The sequence below is a fragment of the Hyaena hyaena genome, unplaced genomic scaffold, assembly GCF_003009895.1.
Source record: "Hyaena hyaena isolate Hyena2069 unplaced genomic scaffold, ASM300989v1 scaffold_207, whole genome shotgun sequence".
NCBI lineage: Eukaryota > Metazoa > Chordata > Mammalia > Carnivora > Hyaenidae > Hyaena > Hyaena hyaena.
In genome coordinates, this window is record NW_024080836.1 from 69,856 (window position 1) to 90,452 (window position 20,597).

At 37.2% G+C, this 20,597-nt stretch overlaps 1 protein-coding gene across 1 annotated transcript in view; it reads left to right on the forward strand.

Annotated features, from left to right (window-relative positions):
- Positions 1-19,111, forward strand: part of TTC21B (tetratricopeptide repeat domain 21B) — a 78,321-nt gene extending 59,210 nt beyond the window's left edge. Inside the window, exons 23-29 of the mRNA XM_039242020.1 lie at positions 1,049-1,199; positions 1,651-1,812; positions 3,635-3,830; positions 6,869-7,093; positions 12,765-12,885; positions 16,606-16,673; positions 18,094-19,111. Of these exons, the coding sequence (XP_039097951.1) occupies positions 1,049-1,199; positions 1,651-1,812; positions 3,635-3,830; positions 6,869-7,093; positions 12,765-12,885; positions 16,606-16,673; positions 18,094-18,171 (1,001 nt within the window). The 3' untranslated portion in view covers positions 18,172-19,111. The remainder of the gene's footprint in view (positions 1-1,048; positions 1,200-1,650; positions 1,813-3,634; positions 3,831-6,868; positions 7,094-12,764; positions 12,886-16,605; positions 16,674-18,093) is intronic.
- Positions 19,112-20,597: the final 1,486 nt, after the last annotated feature.

Below are 20,597 nucleotides of genomic sequence, written 5' to 3' on the forward strand. Positions count from 1 at the left end.
TCAGTGTAATAAACTATTATGCAGCCATTTAAATCATGTTTTTGAAGACTATTTAATGAATTGGGAAATATTTATTGTTTAATGCTGAATCAAAATTAAAACCCCAAGTACAACCTCAATTTTATATATATTAACATTGCATATTAATTTTGTACATATTAAATATTTGTAGAATAAAAATAAATAAGTATCGATAGAATGATTTTCACTCACAAACATATGAAAGGAAAAGTACCAAAATGTGGTCATCTCTAGCTGTTGGGAATATGAGTGATTTTTTTTCTTCTTTATACTTTTCTGTATTTTTCTAAATTTTCTAAAATGTCCATGCATTATTTTTACAATCTGAAAAATAGTTATTAAATTTTTCCCAAAACTTAGTATTTTAGTGATGCAAAAGAACTAGATAGAATTGGGAGAAGGCTCTCAAGCAACCTTCCAGGAAATTATACCTGAGAACAAAGAACAAAATTCTTTTTTCTTAAGAGAAGGTAAAATAGGATTAAGATACTGGGATTAATTTGTTACAGTTATATTATGGTAAGCTAGTGTACATTAGTCACATGTACGTATTAAGGAAAGTCTAAAGTAAAATTTCTAATTGCCCACCCAAACATTATCATCAAAAAATACTGTTCTTGCCCTGTTCCTAGCTACAGTGAAGGAGAAAGTAGATCAGAAACAGTCTTACCCTGAACAATCACATCAACCCTCCTGAATTTTACAGTTAACAGTTAACAATTTAGATGATCAATGTAAAGACTGTTCCTAGGTTTTGGTCCCAGGAACAGTTGAAAATTAGGTTATAGCAAATGTACATTTTTATAGATTGGCTTGTATAGAACCTTCTCCCATTGGCCAGACCAACCGAACCTTTATCCAATTACTCATCTTTCTTTTTAGGGGTTTATAATACCTAAAGCATCCCTTTTGCTTGTATTTAAATTCTACTTCACATGAAGTAAACTGTACTTTAATGAAGCAGGGTTATAGCCATGAAAACAAGAGATAAACTGTTGTCTATATTTGAAATATTCCTTGTTTCCAGATAATTACATGACATTATCCCGTTTAATTGATTTCCTGAGAAGATGTGGAAAACTTGAGGAAGTTCCAAGATTTTTCTTAATGGCTGAAAAACGTAACTCCAGAGCAAAATTGGAGCCAGGATTTCAATACTGTAAAGGACTATATCTTTGGTAAATCTATTGGTGAATAAATCCTACGTAATAGGTTTTTTTTGCCTCATTGTGAATAAAGTAGAATAAGCTTTCCTTTGTCTTAAGAGAGATTTTACATTTTATGGAGCACTTGGGTGTCTCAGTCAGTTGAGCATCCAACTCGATTTCGACTCAGGTCATGATCCTAGACTCAGCGTGGAGTCTGCTTGGGATTCTCTCTCTCTCTCTCTCTCTCTCTCTCTCTCTCTCTCCCTCTCCCTCTCCTCTCCCTCTCCCTCCCTCCCCCCCCCGTTCCCCTCCTCTGCTTCTACCCCTCTCCCCAATTTGCATTCTCTCTCTCTAAAATTAAAATTTTTTTAAATATATGTTAATAATTTTAACCAAATCTTTACCAGATATATTATAAATGACTTAACGTTTGTAGTCAACAATTGAAATAAGTGATTCTTTTTTTAAAATATCTAACAAGGTATACTGGAGAACCAAATGATGCCCTTCGACATTTTAATAAAGCTCGGAAAGACAGTGACTGGGGCCAAAATGCCCTTTATAATATGATAGAAATCTGTCTGAATCCAGATAATGAAACTGTTGGAGGTGAAGTATTTGAAAATCTGGATGGAGACCTAGGGTGAGTTATCATTTGACAAATGATCCCTTTTCTGGGATCTCAACACTTACGTAGGGATAATAAGATATCCTTAAAAGATAGCACTAATGAAAGGGCAGATGAAAAACATTATAGCTAGAATAGCTGTGCTCTGAAACAAGCATGAAATGCTTTTAGGAGGTTTCCTAAATCAGAATAAGCATGCTCGAAGACACTCCCCTAATTACTTGCTGAAACAGGATAAATCGTAGAATTTGATTACTTTAGCAAAAGCTGGCCACACGATAGTAGTAACTCCTTAGCAAATGGTAGTTCTCTGCCATACCCTGTGCTGTACTATATACTTTATATGCAGTGTCTTATTTACTCCCTGCAACAGTGTTGTGAACTAAGCTCAGAGGTAACCTATCTAATGTGATAGTAAGTGGTGGGGGCAAGACATGGACTGAGTTCTGTGTGACCTCAAAGTTCCTGCTGGTAGCTACTGTGGTGCACTGCTGCTAAATAGTGTCATTGCTGTCAACCTCTTAGTTGCTTGTCCTCAGAAATGGGCAAGGCACTGTAGGGGATATATAAGGGAATAAATATATAAGGTACATGAGGTAGTTCCTGCCTTAAGGAGCAAGTAATCAGGACAATATCTGAAACCATTCAATCTTTGACAAAATGGAAATGAAATGGATAGTAAGTGTTACAAGAATTCAGAGAAATCTTAGCAGTGCAAAGCAGTCAGGGGAAGATGCACAGGGGAGTGAGAGAAAATTAGAACAAACTGCTGAGAGGTTTTAATGACACAATTGAAGGCTTGAGTTATAGAGACCATTAAAAGTTTTAGAGCAAAGGAGAGGTGAGTTTATGTTTGTTTAGAAAGGTTAATGTAACACACTGCTATGCAACTATAGGCTGTCCTCATGGAAATATTTAGCAAATAGTTGAAAATAAAAAACTAGAACTCAAAAGGGAGGTCACAGCTGGAGATACAGGTTTGGGGAATATGTGGTCAGAGTAGACAGTTGGAACCCAATGAATGGCCTCTTTGCAAATAGAATGCAGTAACATAAGTTTGAAAACTAAACTTCAGGCTAACATTTAAGGGGATTAGAGGAGGAAGGGAAGTCAGAAAAGGGCAGTCAGCATGGTAGCAAGAGACCCAAAAACCATAATATTAAGGAAGGGGAAGGAGGGAAACTTTGAAGAAGGTAGTCAACAATGTGACATGTTTTAAAGATGGTAAAGCCTAAAGCCTGAGAAAAAAACCAATGGCTTTAGTGATTGGGCTTTGAGAATTTAATTTCCTTTTATTAATTGATTTATGTTTTTTTAAAAAATAAGAAAATTGATGTTACGTACCCAAATTGTTATTACACTTGAAATGTACATACAGCCTTTGACAGATACATAGTTTCTTTGCTGAGAGCCTGATAGGTAAAAATATTGCTGTACTTGGCACATAGTAGGTGCTTCCGTAAAGTTAGTTACTTTTTAGTCCCTCCCTTACTTTCATTTTCTGAGTTTATGTACCACTTGATAATTGTATGATTCTACTTATCCTAAATTCTAGTATATTAGTGGAAATGAACACACCGCATGTAGATATTGTTCAATTTTTGTCTTCAGTCTAAACTGAATAAATGTTTAATGGTGTTTTTATTAAAGCTATGTTAATTTTGTTTAAATATAATGTACCATAACTGGTTTGCTTTATATTAGAAGAAAACGAGTGACATTCCACAAAAGGATTACTTTAAATTAGTGACAGCAAAGAAACCAGTGTACCCTAGGGCTCATTCTAATCTCAATAAATTTTACTTTGTGAGTAGTATATATTTTTTTTTAATCTCAGGAATTCAACTGAGAAGCAAGAGTCTGTGCAATTAGCAGTGAGAACAGCAGAAAAACTCCTTAAGGAACTAAAACCTCAGACCATTCAGGGTCACGTACAGCTTCGCATAATGGAAAACTATTGCTTAGTCGCTACCAAACAGAAGTCTAATGTTGAACAAGCATTAAATACCTTCACCGAAATAGCAACATCTGAGGTTAGTAGATTTTCTTTTTCAGCTTTATATTATCTTTCCTTGGTGGTATAGAAATGCTTATTTTCTGAAGATTGACTTAATTATAAGTACAAATTGCCTCTGTAGTTCTGCATATTCTACATAATATATATACTTCTGTTTCCAGAAGAAACTCTTTTGTTACTATTTTGATATGTTGTTTATTTATAGTTGTTTATTTTCATTTATTTGTATTTATGTATATATTTATGTTTATTTCTATTAAAATGGTAAATTCTAAGAAAAGGAAATTCTTCAAAAGGGCATAAATTAATGCTCAAAGGATTGGCTTTATCTTCTAGAGAATTTCAGTGCTGTTTCACTTAACTCGCTAAGTAAAAATAAACAACTGTCTGACTTAATAACTCACCTTTTCACTTATGTGAACTTGAAATATTTCCAAATCGAAGGCTAAGTGGGATCAGTACTGACAGCTTATAATTCAGTCATGCGAACAATGGTGTTGTTTTCCCCCTGCAATAATAATAATGGTAACAACAACAATAATAATTAGAGCAAATAATAATTAGGTCGAAGGCTTTCTTCTCTTTTCACCTCACTCAGATCCACCTCCTAACTCTCTGGGTCCTCGGCTTTGCCTTCTCTCCCACAGTGCTGTATTTCTTCACTTGCTTGACACTAAGGAAGGAATTCTAGAGACCCCCCTCCCCAGCAGTGGGTGAGAGCTAGTTCTACGCATACTCACTGCATTTCGTGTTCTTCCTCCCAGCAGTGTTGTAGGCCACCAGAAATTCATAATTTGTGTATACAGAACTTTGCTGAGTTTTCTTGTGGTTCAGAGGTCACAGTGGTAGCAGTAAAGCCACCAACCCCCCCACCCCACCCCCTCAATGGCCCCTTCCTCTTTCTTCCCATGACCCGAGGGACCTTTTGGGAGCCTGCAGCTCCTGTTGCCGTTGGTGTGCACGCATCCTCGACGGCCCTTTCTTCCCACCGTAAGCCACCCTTGGAACCAAACAGCAAGGTAGCGTCCGCAGCAGTGACAATCTAGAGCAGCGCCCTTCTGCTGGCCACGAAGTGACGTCCTCGGGGGTGGGCCATGTGGCAGCAGATGGATGACAGCAGCTGATGAACGGAGAGCAGAAGTAGGCCAGAGAGTTTAAACTGTGAGGTTTGAGAGAGCACCAAAGTCAGTGAGCGACGTCGCGGCTGTTTCCTGGCAGTACTACGCCCGTGTTCTGTGTTGGTGAGACTGCATTATGTTTTACCATTCATATGTACGTGATTGGTAATATACGACCCTCAGATCTGTCTACTGACCATACCAGCCAAAGACTGATGCATGAACTGAAGCTTCAGAGGCACTGAGTTTCATCTGGCATTTTTTTTCTTTTAACTCATAAGCTGCATGTATTAAATAAAATGAATATTCATTAAGCAGCTAGTGGCTGCTAGGCACAATAGGAATCACACACGAAAAAAAAATCATGTATAGTCTCTTTTATCAAGTATATCATAATCTAGAGAAGATGAGGCAAAGCATACTGACTGTGTACAAACCAAAATCTATTACATTCTGTCCTAGAGTTACAGGTAAAAGTGGTGTAGGAAACAGTATAAGGAAAGTGGGGAGGCCCTTTTGTGGAGAAGTATGATTGAAGAAGACCCACGATGAATTGCATTTTCCAGGCAGAGACAGAGGTGATACATTCTAGGGGAAGGGGAAAATATGAACAAAGGCAAGGAGGCAGAGACACATTCGGTATATTCATGACACTATGTAGCATTCAGATCAATAAAGAGTAGGTAAGAGGAAGTCACCTGAGGAAAGGGTGGAAGACACATTAAACCCAAGCAAAGTGTTTCCACTTGCTTTCATCCTGTCGTCTTGAAGCATATGGGTGCATTGGTTACAACATGGCTCTATTGTCCTCTGTGATCTAAAGTTGCTGCAGCTCTTTAGTGACCGGGAGAGACATTGACAAGCCAGCTGAACACCTTAGGATGTCTGTACCAGAAAAGACATACGGGTCTAATGCAAGGGTTGGAACTCAGGTTTGCACTTTTAGAAACCATTCTTGAGTTCATTCAGGAGTGATCAAGCTGTGAGGAATTGATTAATTCTAATCAAACTCAAGGTGTGTGATTCAGAGAGCTTATTTTTAAATGTATAGTGTGGAATATTTTTAGCATGTGACTAGATCTGGACAATTTTTTTAATGTTTATTTTTGAGAGAGAGGGATAGACTGTGAGCTGGGGAGGGACAGAGAGAGAGAGACGGACACACAGTTCAAAGCAGGCTCCAGGCTCTGAGCTGTCAGCACAGAGCCCAGTACAGGGCTTGAACTCACAAACTGTGAGATCATGACCTGAGCCAAAGTTGGACGCTTAACTGACTGAGCCACCTGGGCGCCCCCTAAAAGAGGATTTTAAGGCATGGATTTATTTCATATCATTTCTAAGTGATTAATTGCATGCTTTGAGTATAACATTTCATTGGTCAAACTTTATTGGGTGAAGAGGCTTTCAAACAAAACAAGAAGGAAGGGAAAACAAGCAATAGAAGTCCATTTTGATAAAAAGTCAATATACTTAAGTCAATTGAAGTTCACTTAGAGAAGGAATATTTTCAGTAAATCATTCTCATTCTTGTTTTACAAGGGAAAAAAACTAAGCAATCTGAATGCAGAATATGAAACACAAATGTTCAATTAGTATCATACTGAAATAGAATTTTGTTTTTTTCTGTTTCTGTATAAAACCATAAAACTAGCTAGTCCCATAAAGATCAAGTCGCCCTAACGGTCTGAGTGGTGTGGTTGTGGCATCTGTGTATTTCTGGAATTATTTTGATCACATGGTACCTGACCAGGCTTCTTCATGGTAGCTTGAGATTACTTGGTGTATTAAATAATGACTATGTCACACTTACATCTGCGAAGCCAGGTACAGAATTCACAGGCCAGTTCTCATATTGGGGAGCGCTTGCTACTGTCCTGTTAAACATAGAACATTTATATTTGAGTTTATGGGCATTTGAAGTTTTGCTTTCTTACAGAGGGATCATATTCCAGCACTTTTGGGAATGGCGACAGCTTATATGATCTTGAAACAAACTCCGAGAGCCAGAAACCAGCTGAAGCGGATTGCAAAAATGAACTGGAATCCTATTGATGCTGAGGACTTTGAGAAGAGTTGGCTGCTGCTTGCTGATATTTATATTCAATCAGCAAAATACGACATGGCGGAAGAACTATTAAAACGGTGCCTGCGTCATAATAGGGTAGGTGATTGATTGAAGAGTAAAAAATCATTGTTAACCTTTCACTTACAAGCTTCCTGTAACAGGTCATTATATAGCATGTTGGTCCATTTCTAAGGATTCCTGTGTGTTTTTTGAAAATTAAATGTTTAGTCTTAACAAAATCAGGAAATAAACCGTATGAAAGAAGCCATTTGCTCTTGAAAATAAAGAAAAACAGAGATTTATGCAGTTTCAGGGTTCTGGAGTGGTGTATGCCCCACTTACAGAAAGTGTTTGTAGAATGTCAAGCATTTGTCTATGATTATCCAGCTCATCCCAGAACTAATGAAAATTGCAGAAGAACGTTAATTGCGGACGTCTGTCCCTCCTATTAAGAAATACTCTAGATAAATTTACTGCAGCTGCATGTTGTTTTCACATTATTAGAATCCACTATGCATAATATATTTTGTGGGGAAAAGTCTTTCCAGCATTAAATTTGCTTATTAAAAAGTCCTTACCTTTAGGTATAAAATTGAAAATCTTCAAGTCCATGCAATTCCACAATGTTTTAGTAACGGTGCATTTTGGTTTTTAGGCACAAAAAAAGAATCTTCTTATGACATTTTTTTAAGTTAATAATTTGTTAGTATTTCTTGAGAAATAACTGTACTCAGAAACTTAAGGATTTTTTAATCTTTATTAATTTTTTAATTTACATTCAAGTTAGCATATAGTGCAACAATGATTTCAAGAGTAGATTCCTTAATGTCCCTTACCCATTTAGCCCATCCCCCCTCTCACAACCCCAGTAATTTAAGGATATTTATCTTTAGAGATTCATGTCAATTACCTCAAAATCTTAATCATAGTAAATCTGTCTTATTCTCTTTGAACAAATTAAGTTATAAAATGGATCATTTAATGCTATTAAGTTACTTTCTTAAGGAACTTTAAAAACCCAAAATATCAAGCCATTTATCAATTTATAGTCTGTACATCTAATTTGAAGTTAAATTGGCCTTGAAAAAGAGATAATGCTAATTAATAGGTTTTGAAAAATCTAAACCTCCAGACTCCTCAGGCAAGGGAAATAAAACACAAACTATTGGAACTACACCAAAATAAAAAGCTTATACACAGAGAAAGAAACCATCAACAAAACAAAAGCACAGAAGTGAGAAGATATTTGCAACGATATGTGATAAGAGGTTAATATCCAGAGTATATAGGGCCACCTGGGTGGCTCAGTCAGTTAAGCCTCTGACTTCAGTTCAGGTCATGACCTCACAGTTCGTGGGCTGGAGCCCTGTATTGGGCTCTGTGCTGACATCTCAGAGCTTGGAGCCTGCTTTGGATTCTGTCTCTCTTTCTCTCTGCCCCTCCCCCACTAGCACTGTGTCTCTGTCTCTCTCTCAAAAATAAATATTAAAAATTTTTGGAAAAAAGAGAAAAAAATCCAAAGCATATAGAGAACTTGTACAACTCAACACCCCCCTCAAAAAATCAAAAACCAAAATAACAAAAACAAGTAATCCAACTTAAAAATGGGCAGAGGACCTGAATAGACATTTTTCTAAAGAAGATATACAAATGGCCAATAGATATGAAAAGATGCTCAATATCACTAACCATCAGGGAAATGCAAATCAAAGCCACAGGGAAATATTACTTTACACCTGTCACAATGACTAGAGTCAAAAAGACAAAAAATAGCAAATGTTGGCAAGGATGTAGAGAAAAGGAAACTCTTGGGCACTATTGGTAGGAATGTAAATTTGTACAGTCACTATGGAAAACATTATGGATGTTCCTCCCAAAATTAAAAGACTATATGATCTGATATACTGCTGGGTATATACCCAAAGAAAATGAAAATACTAATCCAGAAAGATATATACACTCCCATGTTTAAAAAGCAGCATCATTTACAATAGCTGAGATAAGAAGCAACCCAAGTGTACATTAATAAATCAATGGATAAAGCTGATGTGGCACATATATTCAGTGGAATATTAGTCAACCATATAAAAAGAATGAGTCCTTGCCATTTGTACAGTATGGATAGACCTAGAGGGTATTATGCTAAGTGAAATAAGTCAGAAAGAGAAAAGATAAATACCATATGATTTCACTTATATGCGGAATCTAAACAAACAAAAAGCAGGGGCAGGGACAGACTCAGCTTCAAAGAACAAACTAATAGTTGCCAGAGGGTTGGGGAGTAGGGGTATGGGCACAGTGGGTTAAGAGGAGTGGGAGATACAGACTTCCAGTTATGGAATGAATAAGTCATGGGGATGAGAGGTACAGCTTGGGGGGCGTGGGAGGGGGAGCCTGGGTGGCTTGGTGGGTTAAGTGTCCAACTCTTGATTTTGGCTCAGGTCGTGATCTCACAGTTCGTGAGTTTGAGCCCTGAGTTGGGCCCTACACTGATAGGGCAGTGCCTGCTTGGGATTCTCTCTCTTTCCCTCTCTCTCTACCCCTCTCCCCTCACAATAAATAAATAAACATTTAAAAAAAAAAAAAAGAAAGAAAAGAGGTACAGCATAGGGAATATACTCAGTGGTATTGTAATAGCGTTGTGTGATGACAGATGGTAGCTACGCTTGTGGTGAGCATGGAATGAGGTACAGACTTGGTAAACCACTATGTTGTACACCTAAAACTAATGTAATGTTGTGTGTCAAATATACTTCAATTAAAAAGAAAAATGTAAACTGCCAAATGTCTGACCCTTACACTCCTAGTCTAGGAGTAAGCAAGATTACATGGAAAAAAAGGTTTCAGTGCAGATAGAATTTCACATTACCAGAGCAGTGGCAGCAATATATTGCATGGTTGAACACACTGGCTACTTTAGAGGTGCCAGTTTGGCTGATTTAGGCATGTCAGTATTGGAAGCATGAGATTCAGGAACTAGAGCTTAGAAACCTTGAATTGTATAATTAAAAAATGGAGATCATCCAGATCTGGGACAGAAATGTACAGGATGACACTAGACCATCTTGTCATACCAGATGGCAAGGAAGCAATTGAAGATGATTAGAGTCATGTCAACGACTCAGGAGCCAGCTTGAAGACACTTTCACTAGCCAGAGTTGGAACATATTAATTATCAGTAAGAATAGTAACTGCAGTGGATTGAAACACACCAAATACATTTAAATCCACGGGTTTACAAAGATCCAAAAAAAAAAACAAAAAAACCAAAAACCTAATTTGCCACCATTGACATATACTGATGAACTATTATTTCTGAAGCTGAGAGATAAAGGGAAGTCATTTAGCACTTAGCCTACCTTTTCTGTATGAACTACACTACTGGGTAACAATACAGTATAAAAGACATCTCTTATTAATAGATGTTTTCCAATAATAAATGAAGAAAGAGTAATAGACTATCATGATTTTCCATCCCTGATAAATTGATGAACAGGTATAACATCATAAAAAGAAACTGTGATGTTATGTGCCTTCTGAGGGAAGAACACGCCATCTATGACAGGGCTGAACTGGGGTGAGACAAGTGAAACCCTCACTTGGGGTCCAAAATTTGCAAGGGCACCTTAGGCAGCTGGTGCTGCTATAACAAATACCATAGACTGGGTGGCATATAAACAATAGAAGTTGATTTGTCACAGTTCTGGAGGCTGGGCATCTGGGGTAAGGGTGCCAGCATGGTTGAGTTCTGGTGAGGGCACTCTTCTGGGTTGCAGACCACTGACTTTTTGTTGTGTCCTCACATGGTGGGAGGAAAGGGCAAGAGAACTGGCTGGGGTCTCTTTTATAAGGACAGCAATCCCACTGATGAGAGCTCCATCCTCATGACCTAATTACCTCTCAAAGATCCCATTTCCTAGTATCACACTAGAGGTTAGGATTTCAGTGTATGAATTTGGGGGGAATAGAATCATTCAGTCCATTGTAAATAAATTATCATTTAATCAAGATAATCAAGACTATTATTATAAATTATAATAAAAGATTACTATAATAATTTAATGCAGGGACACCTGGGTGACTCAATCGGTTGAGCATCCAACTTTGGCTCAGGTTCTGATCTCACAGGTTGTGAGTTCAGGCCCCATGTCGGGCTCTGTGCTGACAGAGCCTGGAGCCTGCTTCAGATTCTCTGTCTCCCTTTGTCTCTGCCTCTCCCCGACTATGCTCTCTGTCTCACTCTCTAATAAATAAACATTTGAAAAAACATTTTTAATTAATAATTTAATGCAGTATTTTTTTTAATCAAAGATGTCAAAATTTAAATAAATAGCATCTGATAGTGCTGTGCTGAGCGGTATTGAAGCCTGAAACAAAAGGGAAAATGTATGCTTCATATCCATGTTTTTATATATTTTTCTTTTTTAAAATGTTTACTTATTTGTATTGAGAGAGGAAGCAGGAGCCAGGGAGGAGCAGAGAGAGGGAGAGAGAGAATACCAAGCAGGCTTCATGCTGTCAGCACAGAGCCCCTCACAGGGCTCGAACTCATGAACCATGAGATCATGACCTGAGCCAAAATCAAGAGTCAGATACTTAACTGACACCCAGGCGCCCCTATGTATTTTTCAATGGGTAATGATTTTAATGAAAATATTATTAATGTATTTACTTCCATTAAAGTCAGGACAATAAAATCATAATAAATATTGTTTGGGTATAAAGAAAATATGTAAATTTTAAGTGTGAGTTTTAATATCCCAACTTTTCAGTTTGATTTGTAAAAATTTAACATCCAGGGGAAAAATTATCAATTAAATCACAAAAACATGTATATAGAGTTGCACATTTTTCCTTTTGCCTCAGGCTTTGGTGTGGCTCAGCAGAGCACTGACCTCTGAAGTACTTTTACCTCCCTCCTCAAAGATCAAAACCAAATTCAAACCTCTAGATCTAAGTACAATTTCCATGAAAAGATTGGTGATATAGGAATGTATTACATAAACACCGCAAGGATACATTCAACTAAATTTGCACTGTGAGAAATTCTAGCATAAAAATTCTTTTCTGCTACGTTTAATTGCGAGAAAAGAGACACAGAGAGAGATGGAGAGGAAACCTCTAGATCAAAACAAAGTTGAGACATTTCCACCCGTTAAAATGTGTGGGTCTTGTTTGGATCATCCTCCTAACAAACTAAAAATGAGACTATTTGAAATTTGAATAATGACTAGATATTTGGTAATATCAAGGAATAACATGTTACATTTAGGTATGAAAAATTATGGTTATGTTTAAAGAAAGTCCTTGTATTTAAAGAAGCATACTGAAATATTTATGAATAAGATGATACAGTATCTAAGGAATTTTTAGTCTCATAATACAGAAGGACAAGTGTAGGGGGTAGAAGTTAAAACAGTATTAATCCTGATTTTAATTGTTGAAGATAGAGGTTCATGGGGTTCATTACACTGTTAATTTTAACTTGAAACATTTGTAATAAAAACTATGTGTGTGTGTATGTGTGTGTGTGTGTAAAATACACAGAGTCCCTTGCCTCTCACATAAAAATCCTGACGGGGGGGATAGAGGTGGAGCTTGATGAGAATCTTCCACTAAATCCCATAGATGACTTGATTGCATAGCCAAGTTTGAAAAACAGTGTTTTATGTGCCAATTAAATGAGTTAATATGATCGACCTCTACAGTCATAAGCACCCCATGAAATCAAGTTTAATCTGTTCATACATCTTCCATTTTCCTTCAGTCTTGCTGCAAAGCTTATGAATATATGGGATACATTATGGAAAAAGAGCAAGCATATTCAGATGCTGCCTTAAACTATGAGATGGCGTGGAAACATGGCAATCAGACAAATCCAGCAATAGGTGAGTTTAATAAATTAGATGCTAGGCTGTTCCTGGGAACTTGGATTTTATTTGTAAATCTTCATTTAAATGTGTTTAGTATTATTAAAGTACAAAATATACATTAAGAGTCAACTTCCTAAATAAAAAGCCAGCTTCCTTTATCAGTCCTTCTGAAAAATAAATTTTATGTTCATAATAGATTATTAGCTTAAAGTATAATTTCCTGAGATTCAAACTGGTCCTCAGTTACATCTTTTTTTTTAATGTTTATTTTTGAGAGAGAGTGAGAGAGAGAGAGAGACAGAGGGCCAGCAGGGGAGGGGCAGAGAGAGAGGGAGACACAGAATCCGAAGCAGGCTCCAGGCTCTGAGCTGTCAGCACAGAACCCGACGCAAGGCTCAGACCCATGAACCATGAGATCATGACCTGAGTTGAAGTTGGATGCTTAACTGACTGAGCCACCCAGGCGCCCCTACATCTAATCTAACTCTGCCCCTTTCTCTCCCTTGACCGTCAGCTATTTCTAAAATTGTAATAGTGTAGGAAAAAGTGTTCCAATGTCAAATCAATTGGGAAAGCATTTCATTAAATCAGGATCAAGTTCAGTGGCGGGGGAAGTGTGGGAGAGGCAGAGAGAGGGAATCTTAAGCAGGCTCCATGCCCTGTGTGGAGCCCAGTGTGTGGCTCAGTCTCACAACCGTAGGATCATGACCTGAGTTGAATTCAAGAGTCAGATACATAACCAACTGAGCCACCCATGTGCCCCTCTTTACTGCAGAACTTCTTATGTCTTTAAACACTAATGTGTATTGTGATGGATATAACAGAGGAGACGTGTTTTCCACAATAATATGACCATGGAACATTTTTTTTTTTTACTGAGCATCTAGAAACATCAACTTGTTCCAGTGATAGACTCAAGGAATGTGGTCTCCAATATCCCTACCAGATAGACCTGGAATCTGGAATGTTCTTAGTGACTAGCCTCTCCCCTACAATGTGAGGGAGTTCATACCCGTGCTCTTCCCTTTCTTTCTGCTGAGCCAAAATGTGCTGCATTGAAACTATCCAGGTGTCTTCTCTGGAGGAACCCACGGAATCTTTTCCCCTCACCAGTGGGGGCACTCTGATTCCACCTCTGTCCTGTCCCCCCCCAAGACATCTCTTCAAACCACCTCAATTACTTGTTCATTCTTCCAGAGACTTCCTTCCAAGTCTTCTACTCTTCTTGTTACTGTCTCCTGGAAACTCTAAAATAATGCTTCCCAATCTGTCCTTTGGAATAGTTGGTGAAGTATTAATAGTTACTTCTTAAAAACAAAAGAAGAAAGAAAGAAAAAAGAAAGAATTGAGTATAAGGAGATTAGGTTTCATGGCCAAATAAGTTTGGAAAAGGCTCTTTTGTTTGTCCATGTCCCTCCTGAAGTGTTGTACCAGAAATGAGCAAGTTTCTTAAGTATAATTTAAGATCTAATTATATGTATAATCAACCTATTTTTTTATTAGGCATTTTAGTAGTTATTAACTTAACCTTAAGGTGGCATCCGTCTTTTGAGCGGCTGTGTCGTGGTACGGACTCTGATTTAATTTGCAATCATCTTTACATTAACTGCTGTCAGTTCAGGACTTTCCCCACCTTGTATTTTTCTGGGGTCTCTTATTTTACTAGACTGGTATAGGGCACAGGACCTAATACCATACCATTTGTTGATGGTATTTTTCCTTCTCAAGTATCATGTATCCTACAGAATAAAGTCAGCTTGTAAAACAAAAATTCTTTAAATATACTTTAGTCCACAGAAGGAATACATTTAGAAGTTATTTAAACATTCTGTTCCTTGGAAGAGTTCAGCACATACAGAGATTCCAACTCATTCGTTCTTTGATTGTGTCATCTGTGTATTTTATAGATGATTTTATCAATTTCCCCAACTTCTCATTAGTAAGTTTTCTCTGAGGCTCTCAGTTCATTCTTTAGTTTCTGCCTTGAGATTGTCATTGTATCCAATACCTCCAATTGCCTTTCGCTTTTTCAGGTGTCAGGAAATCCTTAAAATTATGGTCATGTTCTTTCCAAAGGGTTGAGGCTTGAGTGCTGTCACTATGAAAGGTACCGGGAACTGAGATCCAAAAAGAAAACACACTTATGTTTCCCCCTTTATATCCATTCTCTGGTTACCTGACACTCACTAGACTGTGTACACTGTTCACGTTCATCCCTCTCCCCCTCTCCCCTCCTATGCCACCTTTTCCTCCCTCATTACACAGAGTTGAATTTTTGTAAGCTTGACAGGTATAATGCAGCCACAGTGCACATATCCTTTGACATTTCTGGCCCTTTATTTCCTCTAAAATTTTTTGAACAAGATGATCTATCAAGTTTTTTCCAACATTAAAACTTGGTTCTTCTAATTTAGTGTTAGTCATATTTGTATGGTGCTCTAAAATTTTTAAAAGCATTTCAGGGCAAGTATTTCCTTTGATCTTAAAAGTATACTGGGGGTACCTGGATGACTCAGTCAGTTAAACATCTGACTTAGGCTCAGGTCATGATCTCACGGTTCATGGGTTCATACCCCACATCAAGTTCTGTGCTGACAGCTCAGGGCCTGGAGCCTGTTTCAGATTCCGTGTCTCCTTCTCTCTCTGCCCCTCCCCTGCTTGTGCTCTGTCTCTCTCTGTCTCAAAAATAAATAAACTATAAAAGAAAAAAAAAGAAAGGTACACTAAGAGAGAGAGGGATTCTGATGAGAAAATTTGAAATTGTTAGCTAACCTGACTTGCTGAGATCTCAAAGCCAGTCAGAAAGCCAGACCCCAAACTGAAGCCCATGTTTTTTGGCTCTAGTTTTCATGTAAAGTATGTTTGACATGGTGTGACATCTTAAATTGTTTTCCTTTTTGAATGTCACCAGCATTGTTTATTAGCCAATTTTATAATTCCTTTGTAACGATATTAAGTTTAACCCTCCAAAACTTACTGGTTTAATTTTTGATAGTTTGATAGGCATGTGTGCTTATGTGTGTTTATATCAAACACTATGAATTTTAGATAAGTCCTGTTTCTTATTTTTTACTTATCCTGTTTACTTATTCTTCTGCCTGTTCAGCTCCCTCCACCATCTTGCTTCCCATTCCCTCGGCCCGTCCCCCCTTCCAATTCCAGGCATTGCCTGATACCCACCCCTCCCCAACCAGGTTGCTTATAATAGCTCTCTTGGCTTGTACCTTTCTTTCATAGCACTTATCTCACTTTGGAAATTGGAAACATACTTATACAATTACTTACAGAACGTACTTTCTATCCTAATAGAATGTACACCTCTTGACTGCAGGAATCAGTTTGCCTGACATGTTAAGTACTATATAAACCTGTACAGTATAAATGAATAACTGTGTTACCATTTACTGCCTTGTGATGAGTTATTACTATAATCTGAAATAAATGGGATTTTTTAAGTAAGTTACAAAAGCCACTTCTGTAGGATGGAAGTCTTCTAACCCAACAGGATATTCACTGCAGTCCTTTTTCTAACTCCATTTTCTTCGCTACCTATTCTCCCTTCAAATTGCTCCACGTTCCATTTTCCCATCCCTTCTCTCTTTACAGTATAGTCACCAGCCTTCATTAAGACTTCTCAGTGAGTAAGCACACAGAGGGGGTAGAAAAGGTAATGCTAGCAGTGTGCTCTAAAAATAGTGCTACATCTTTTCTTTTTTTTTTTTTTTGTCTTAACAGGATACAAACTGGCATTCAATTACTTAAAAGCAAAAAGATATGTGGATTCAATTGACGTATGTCACCAGGTAACACTTCAATTTAGATTTGTTAAAATTTTTCAGATACACAATATCCTATTTTTAGTTAATCTAAAGATGTACGTGAATACATCTTACTGCAATGGTAGAGGTGGACAATGTTGTATTTGGATTAAATGGCTCATCAATACATCTGGGAAAGATACTCACTTTTCAAAGTTTAGAAAATAATAAAATTTACTTGAATTCTTAAGCATGTTTTTAATTGAAGCTCAAATAAAATTTTTGTATCACATTAAAGACAGAGACTAGAGGAGAAGCATGCGAATTAAAACTATTGATTCTTCAATCCATTGTTCTGAATAGAAGTTCTTGTGAATATGTCTAAATCTGGTTAATAGAGAATTCAGATATATAAATTAGAGATAAAAGGTATTTCTGTTATTTAGAAGTCATTCAATTACATTTCTGTAATCGACCCCTAACTAAATGATCCCTTACTAAAGTGACAAATATTTAAGTTGCAGGTTTAGAATTTGCAGTTTCTTTATATTTACATAGTCCCACTGATATAGAAGGCACTGCCCCCATTGTTCCAGATAAGGCATAATATTAAACATTGTTAGGAGCTCCAAGAAAAGCAGCTTCTTCGAAAAGAATTATGTACTGTCTCCTATCCCAGATAGCTGTATCAGCATCATTATAGTAAATACTTGGCTTCAGTGATTGCTATTGATTACTGAGCATCTCTGTAAGGCAGTGTTTCACATTAAGGTTAAGGTTGTACATTGATGTAAGGTTATGCATTAGAATCATTTGTGGAATTCTTTTTTAAAAAATGAGTATCTCCCCACTACGAGACTTAGTAGCCTGGAAATTTGTATGTTTCAAAATCACTCCAAGTATATCTGATATGTGCTACTGGTCAAAAATAACTTTGTAAGGGTTTATCAATATCATATGAATAGCTAAAATTTTCTAAGTTTTTATTTATTCATTTCGAGAGAGAGCATGTGCTTGACCCAGGGGAGAGAGAGAGAATAGGGAGAATCCTAATCAGGCTCTGCACTGAGAGAGATGCGAAGCTTAATCTTGAGAACCATGAGATCATGACCTGAGTCAAAATCAAGAGTCAGATGCTTAACCAACTAAGCCCACCCAGGCGCCCCGAATAGCTAAATTTTCTAAATATTTAAAATCATTGATATATACTTGTTTTTTTACAACTGATCTATTAAAGTAATTATATTTGTTGTATTTCTCACATGTATTCTATTGTTGTCTTCTAATTACTACTACTAGGAGTTATGTCACATTTCAAATGTCACCTTTAAGAAGTGTTGTTGTATTAGTAACATTAAATACAAAGAAATCTCAACTGTAATGCATATTTCCAATAAGTTTCATAGCTCTAGTTCTCAGTAATTAATCACAAGCTCTTGTGCTTTTTTGTTTTTTGTCTTTGTAGGTTCTTGAAGGACATCCAACTTATCCAAAAATCAGAAAGGATATACTTGATAAGGCCCGCATGTCTTTGAGGCCTTGAAAACTCTTATAATTTAGTTTGTTTATACAGGCAGAAATGAAAGGAATCAGTTCTTCTAGTTCAAAATAGGTTTGAGCTAAAACACTGTAGCAGAAGCATCCTTTTCTTTCTCCAGCAGAGGCTGCTATTGTATATGAAGAGAAATGCTGTGTTACAGGATGGTTTCTCATGGAACAGGTGACGTAGGGCTGGTTTATTTGATTGACTCTCTTGATTAGTAACAGATTTGGTGTCTCTGTGGAAAGATTAAAACCCATTTATATGAAGAACATTTTACTAAACACTAGGTAATTAGGTATCCTATACCTTTTCTTAGGAGCATTAGTTGTTTATTTCAGGAAATATATTTAAAACGCAGCTGTTCTTTGTTAACATCCTCTGTTGTTTCAGAGGTTTGAGAAATGTTTCTTGTAAATAATGTATGAAAAAGGGAAAGTCTATTTGAATAAAGACTTTATAAATTTATGTTTTGTATTGCTCTTGGAACTTAAGAGACATGGTAAGTTTTGCAAAATCAGGGTAAGCTCCCTGTACAATTTGCAGTATTTAATGAGTAATAGTACAGAGTATGTGACTTGCCAAGAATCTTTTTGGAAAAATACAAGAATGTGAGTTTCCCTTTCCTTCGTTGAACTCATTCTTTCTGCTTTCAATGTCAATGTGATCTTAAGAAATAATCTATACCTGAAATCAGTTTACATAGGTCAACTCTTATAGCAATAATTAACCGTAGCCCAAAGACTCAGTCTTTTCATATGACTTCAGACACTGTAACATCTGGCAGAGAAGGGTGACAATATTTCTGGTCAACAGGGACTCCCCACGCACACCCTGTGAAAGCAGCTGTTTACCTTACCATGCCTAACACCCTCTGACCCAGCAGGTGTCAGTCTTTTAGGTTAAGTCTAACCTACTCTTAATGAACTCAATTTTTAGCATTATTTCTTTTTTTTTTTTTTTTTTTTTACAAATAGTTTATTGTCAAATTAGTTTCCACATAACACCCAGTGTTCATCCCCACAAGTGCCCTCCTCCATGCCCATCCCTCCTCCCCCCCACATCCATCAGTCCTCAGTTTTTTTTCAGCATTCAAGAGTCTCTCATGGTTTGCCTCTCTCCCTTTCCCCCACCATTTCCGCCCTTCTTCTCCCCCTTGTTCCTCAGTTAAGTTCCTCCTAATCCTATACGTGCAAACATATGGTATTTGTCCTTCTCTGCCTGACTTATTTCACTCAGCATAACACCCTCAAGGTCCATCCATGTTGCTACACATGGCCAGATGTCATTGTTTCTCATTGCCATGTAGTATTCCATGGTATAGATAAACCACATCTTCTTGATCCATTCATCTGTTGATGGACACTTAGGCTCTTTCCATGTTTTAGCTATTGTGGAGAGTGCTAATTTTTAGCATTATTTCTAATTTGTTGTCTATATCTTTCTCAGTTGTCTTTAAAAATATCCTAGAGTCTTCTGTTTCATTTGCGTTTTCAATAAATACAGAGTAGTTTTTAGTCACTTGCTGCTTTTAAGTGTCCTATGTTTATTTCTTTTTATATCTCTTGTTTTCAGTCACTTTTGCAATTTTCCAGAGTCCTCTTAATTCCAATTATATGTTATAAAATTGTAATAAAAATTTTTTGTGAGAGAGAGAGAGATAGAAGAGAGCATGAGTATGGGAGGGGCAGAGAGAGGGAGAGAGAGAGAATCTCAAACAGGCCCCACACCATCAGTGCAGAGCCTGATGGGGGACTTGAACCCCCGGACCATGAGATCACGACCTGAGCTGAGATCAAGAGTTGGACACTTAACCAACTGAGCCACCCAGGTGCCCCTAATCATTCTTCTTTTTCACCTACCTTATTGCATTTTGTGAAAATATTTAATAATAAGAGCATTTATGAAGCATTTCGTATCTGTTAAAACACTTTCACGTATCTTATTACAGTTGATATCACCCCTCAACCCTAGGATATAGGCTTCATTATCCCCATTTATAGCTCTGAAACTGCGGCAGATTATCTCTGTCTTTGTCTTTCAGCATGAGTGGGTATTGTTAAGGATGTTATATAACAGAATACTTTCAGGAGTTCTAGTGAATTTGCATCATGGGCTGCTTAGAGTCCTGGAAATCGGATAGAAAAAGTAAAACATCTCTTCTCCCTGTAAGACATTCCCAAATCAGCCTTCCTATCTGTAAAATCAATAATTCGTTCTGTTGCCTCAGCAGCCCCTGACTCTTCTGCCCCTGCCATTTGTTAGGTACTATTCTAGGAACTTTACCTACGTTATGCCTTTTTTTTTTTAAATTTTTTTTTAAATGTTTTATTTATTTCTGAGAGAGAGAGACAGCGTGAGCAGCAGAGGGTCAGAGAGAGAGGGAGACACAGAATCCGAAGCAGGCTCCAGACTCCAAGCTAGCTGTC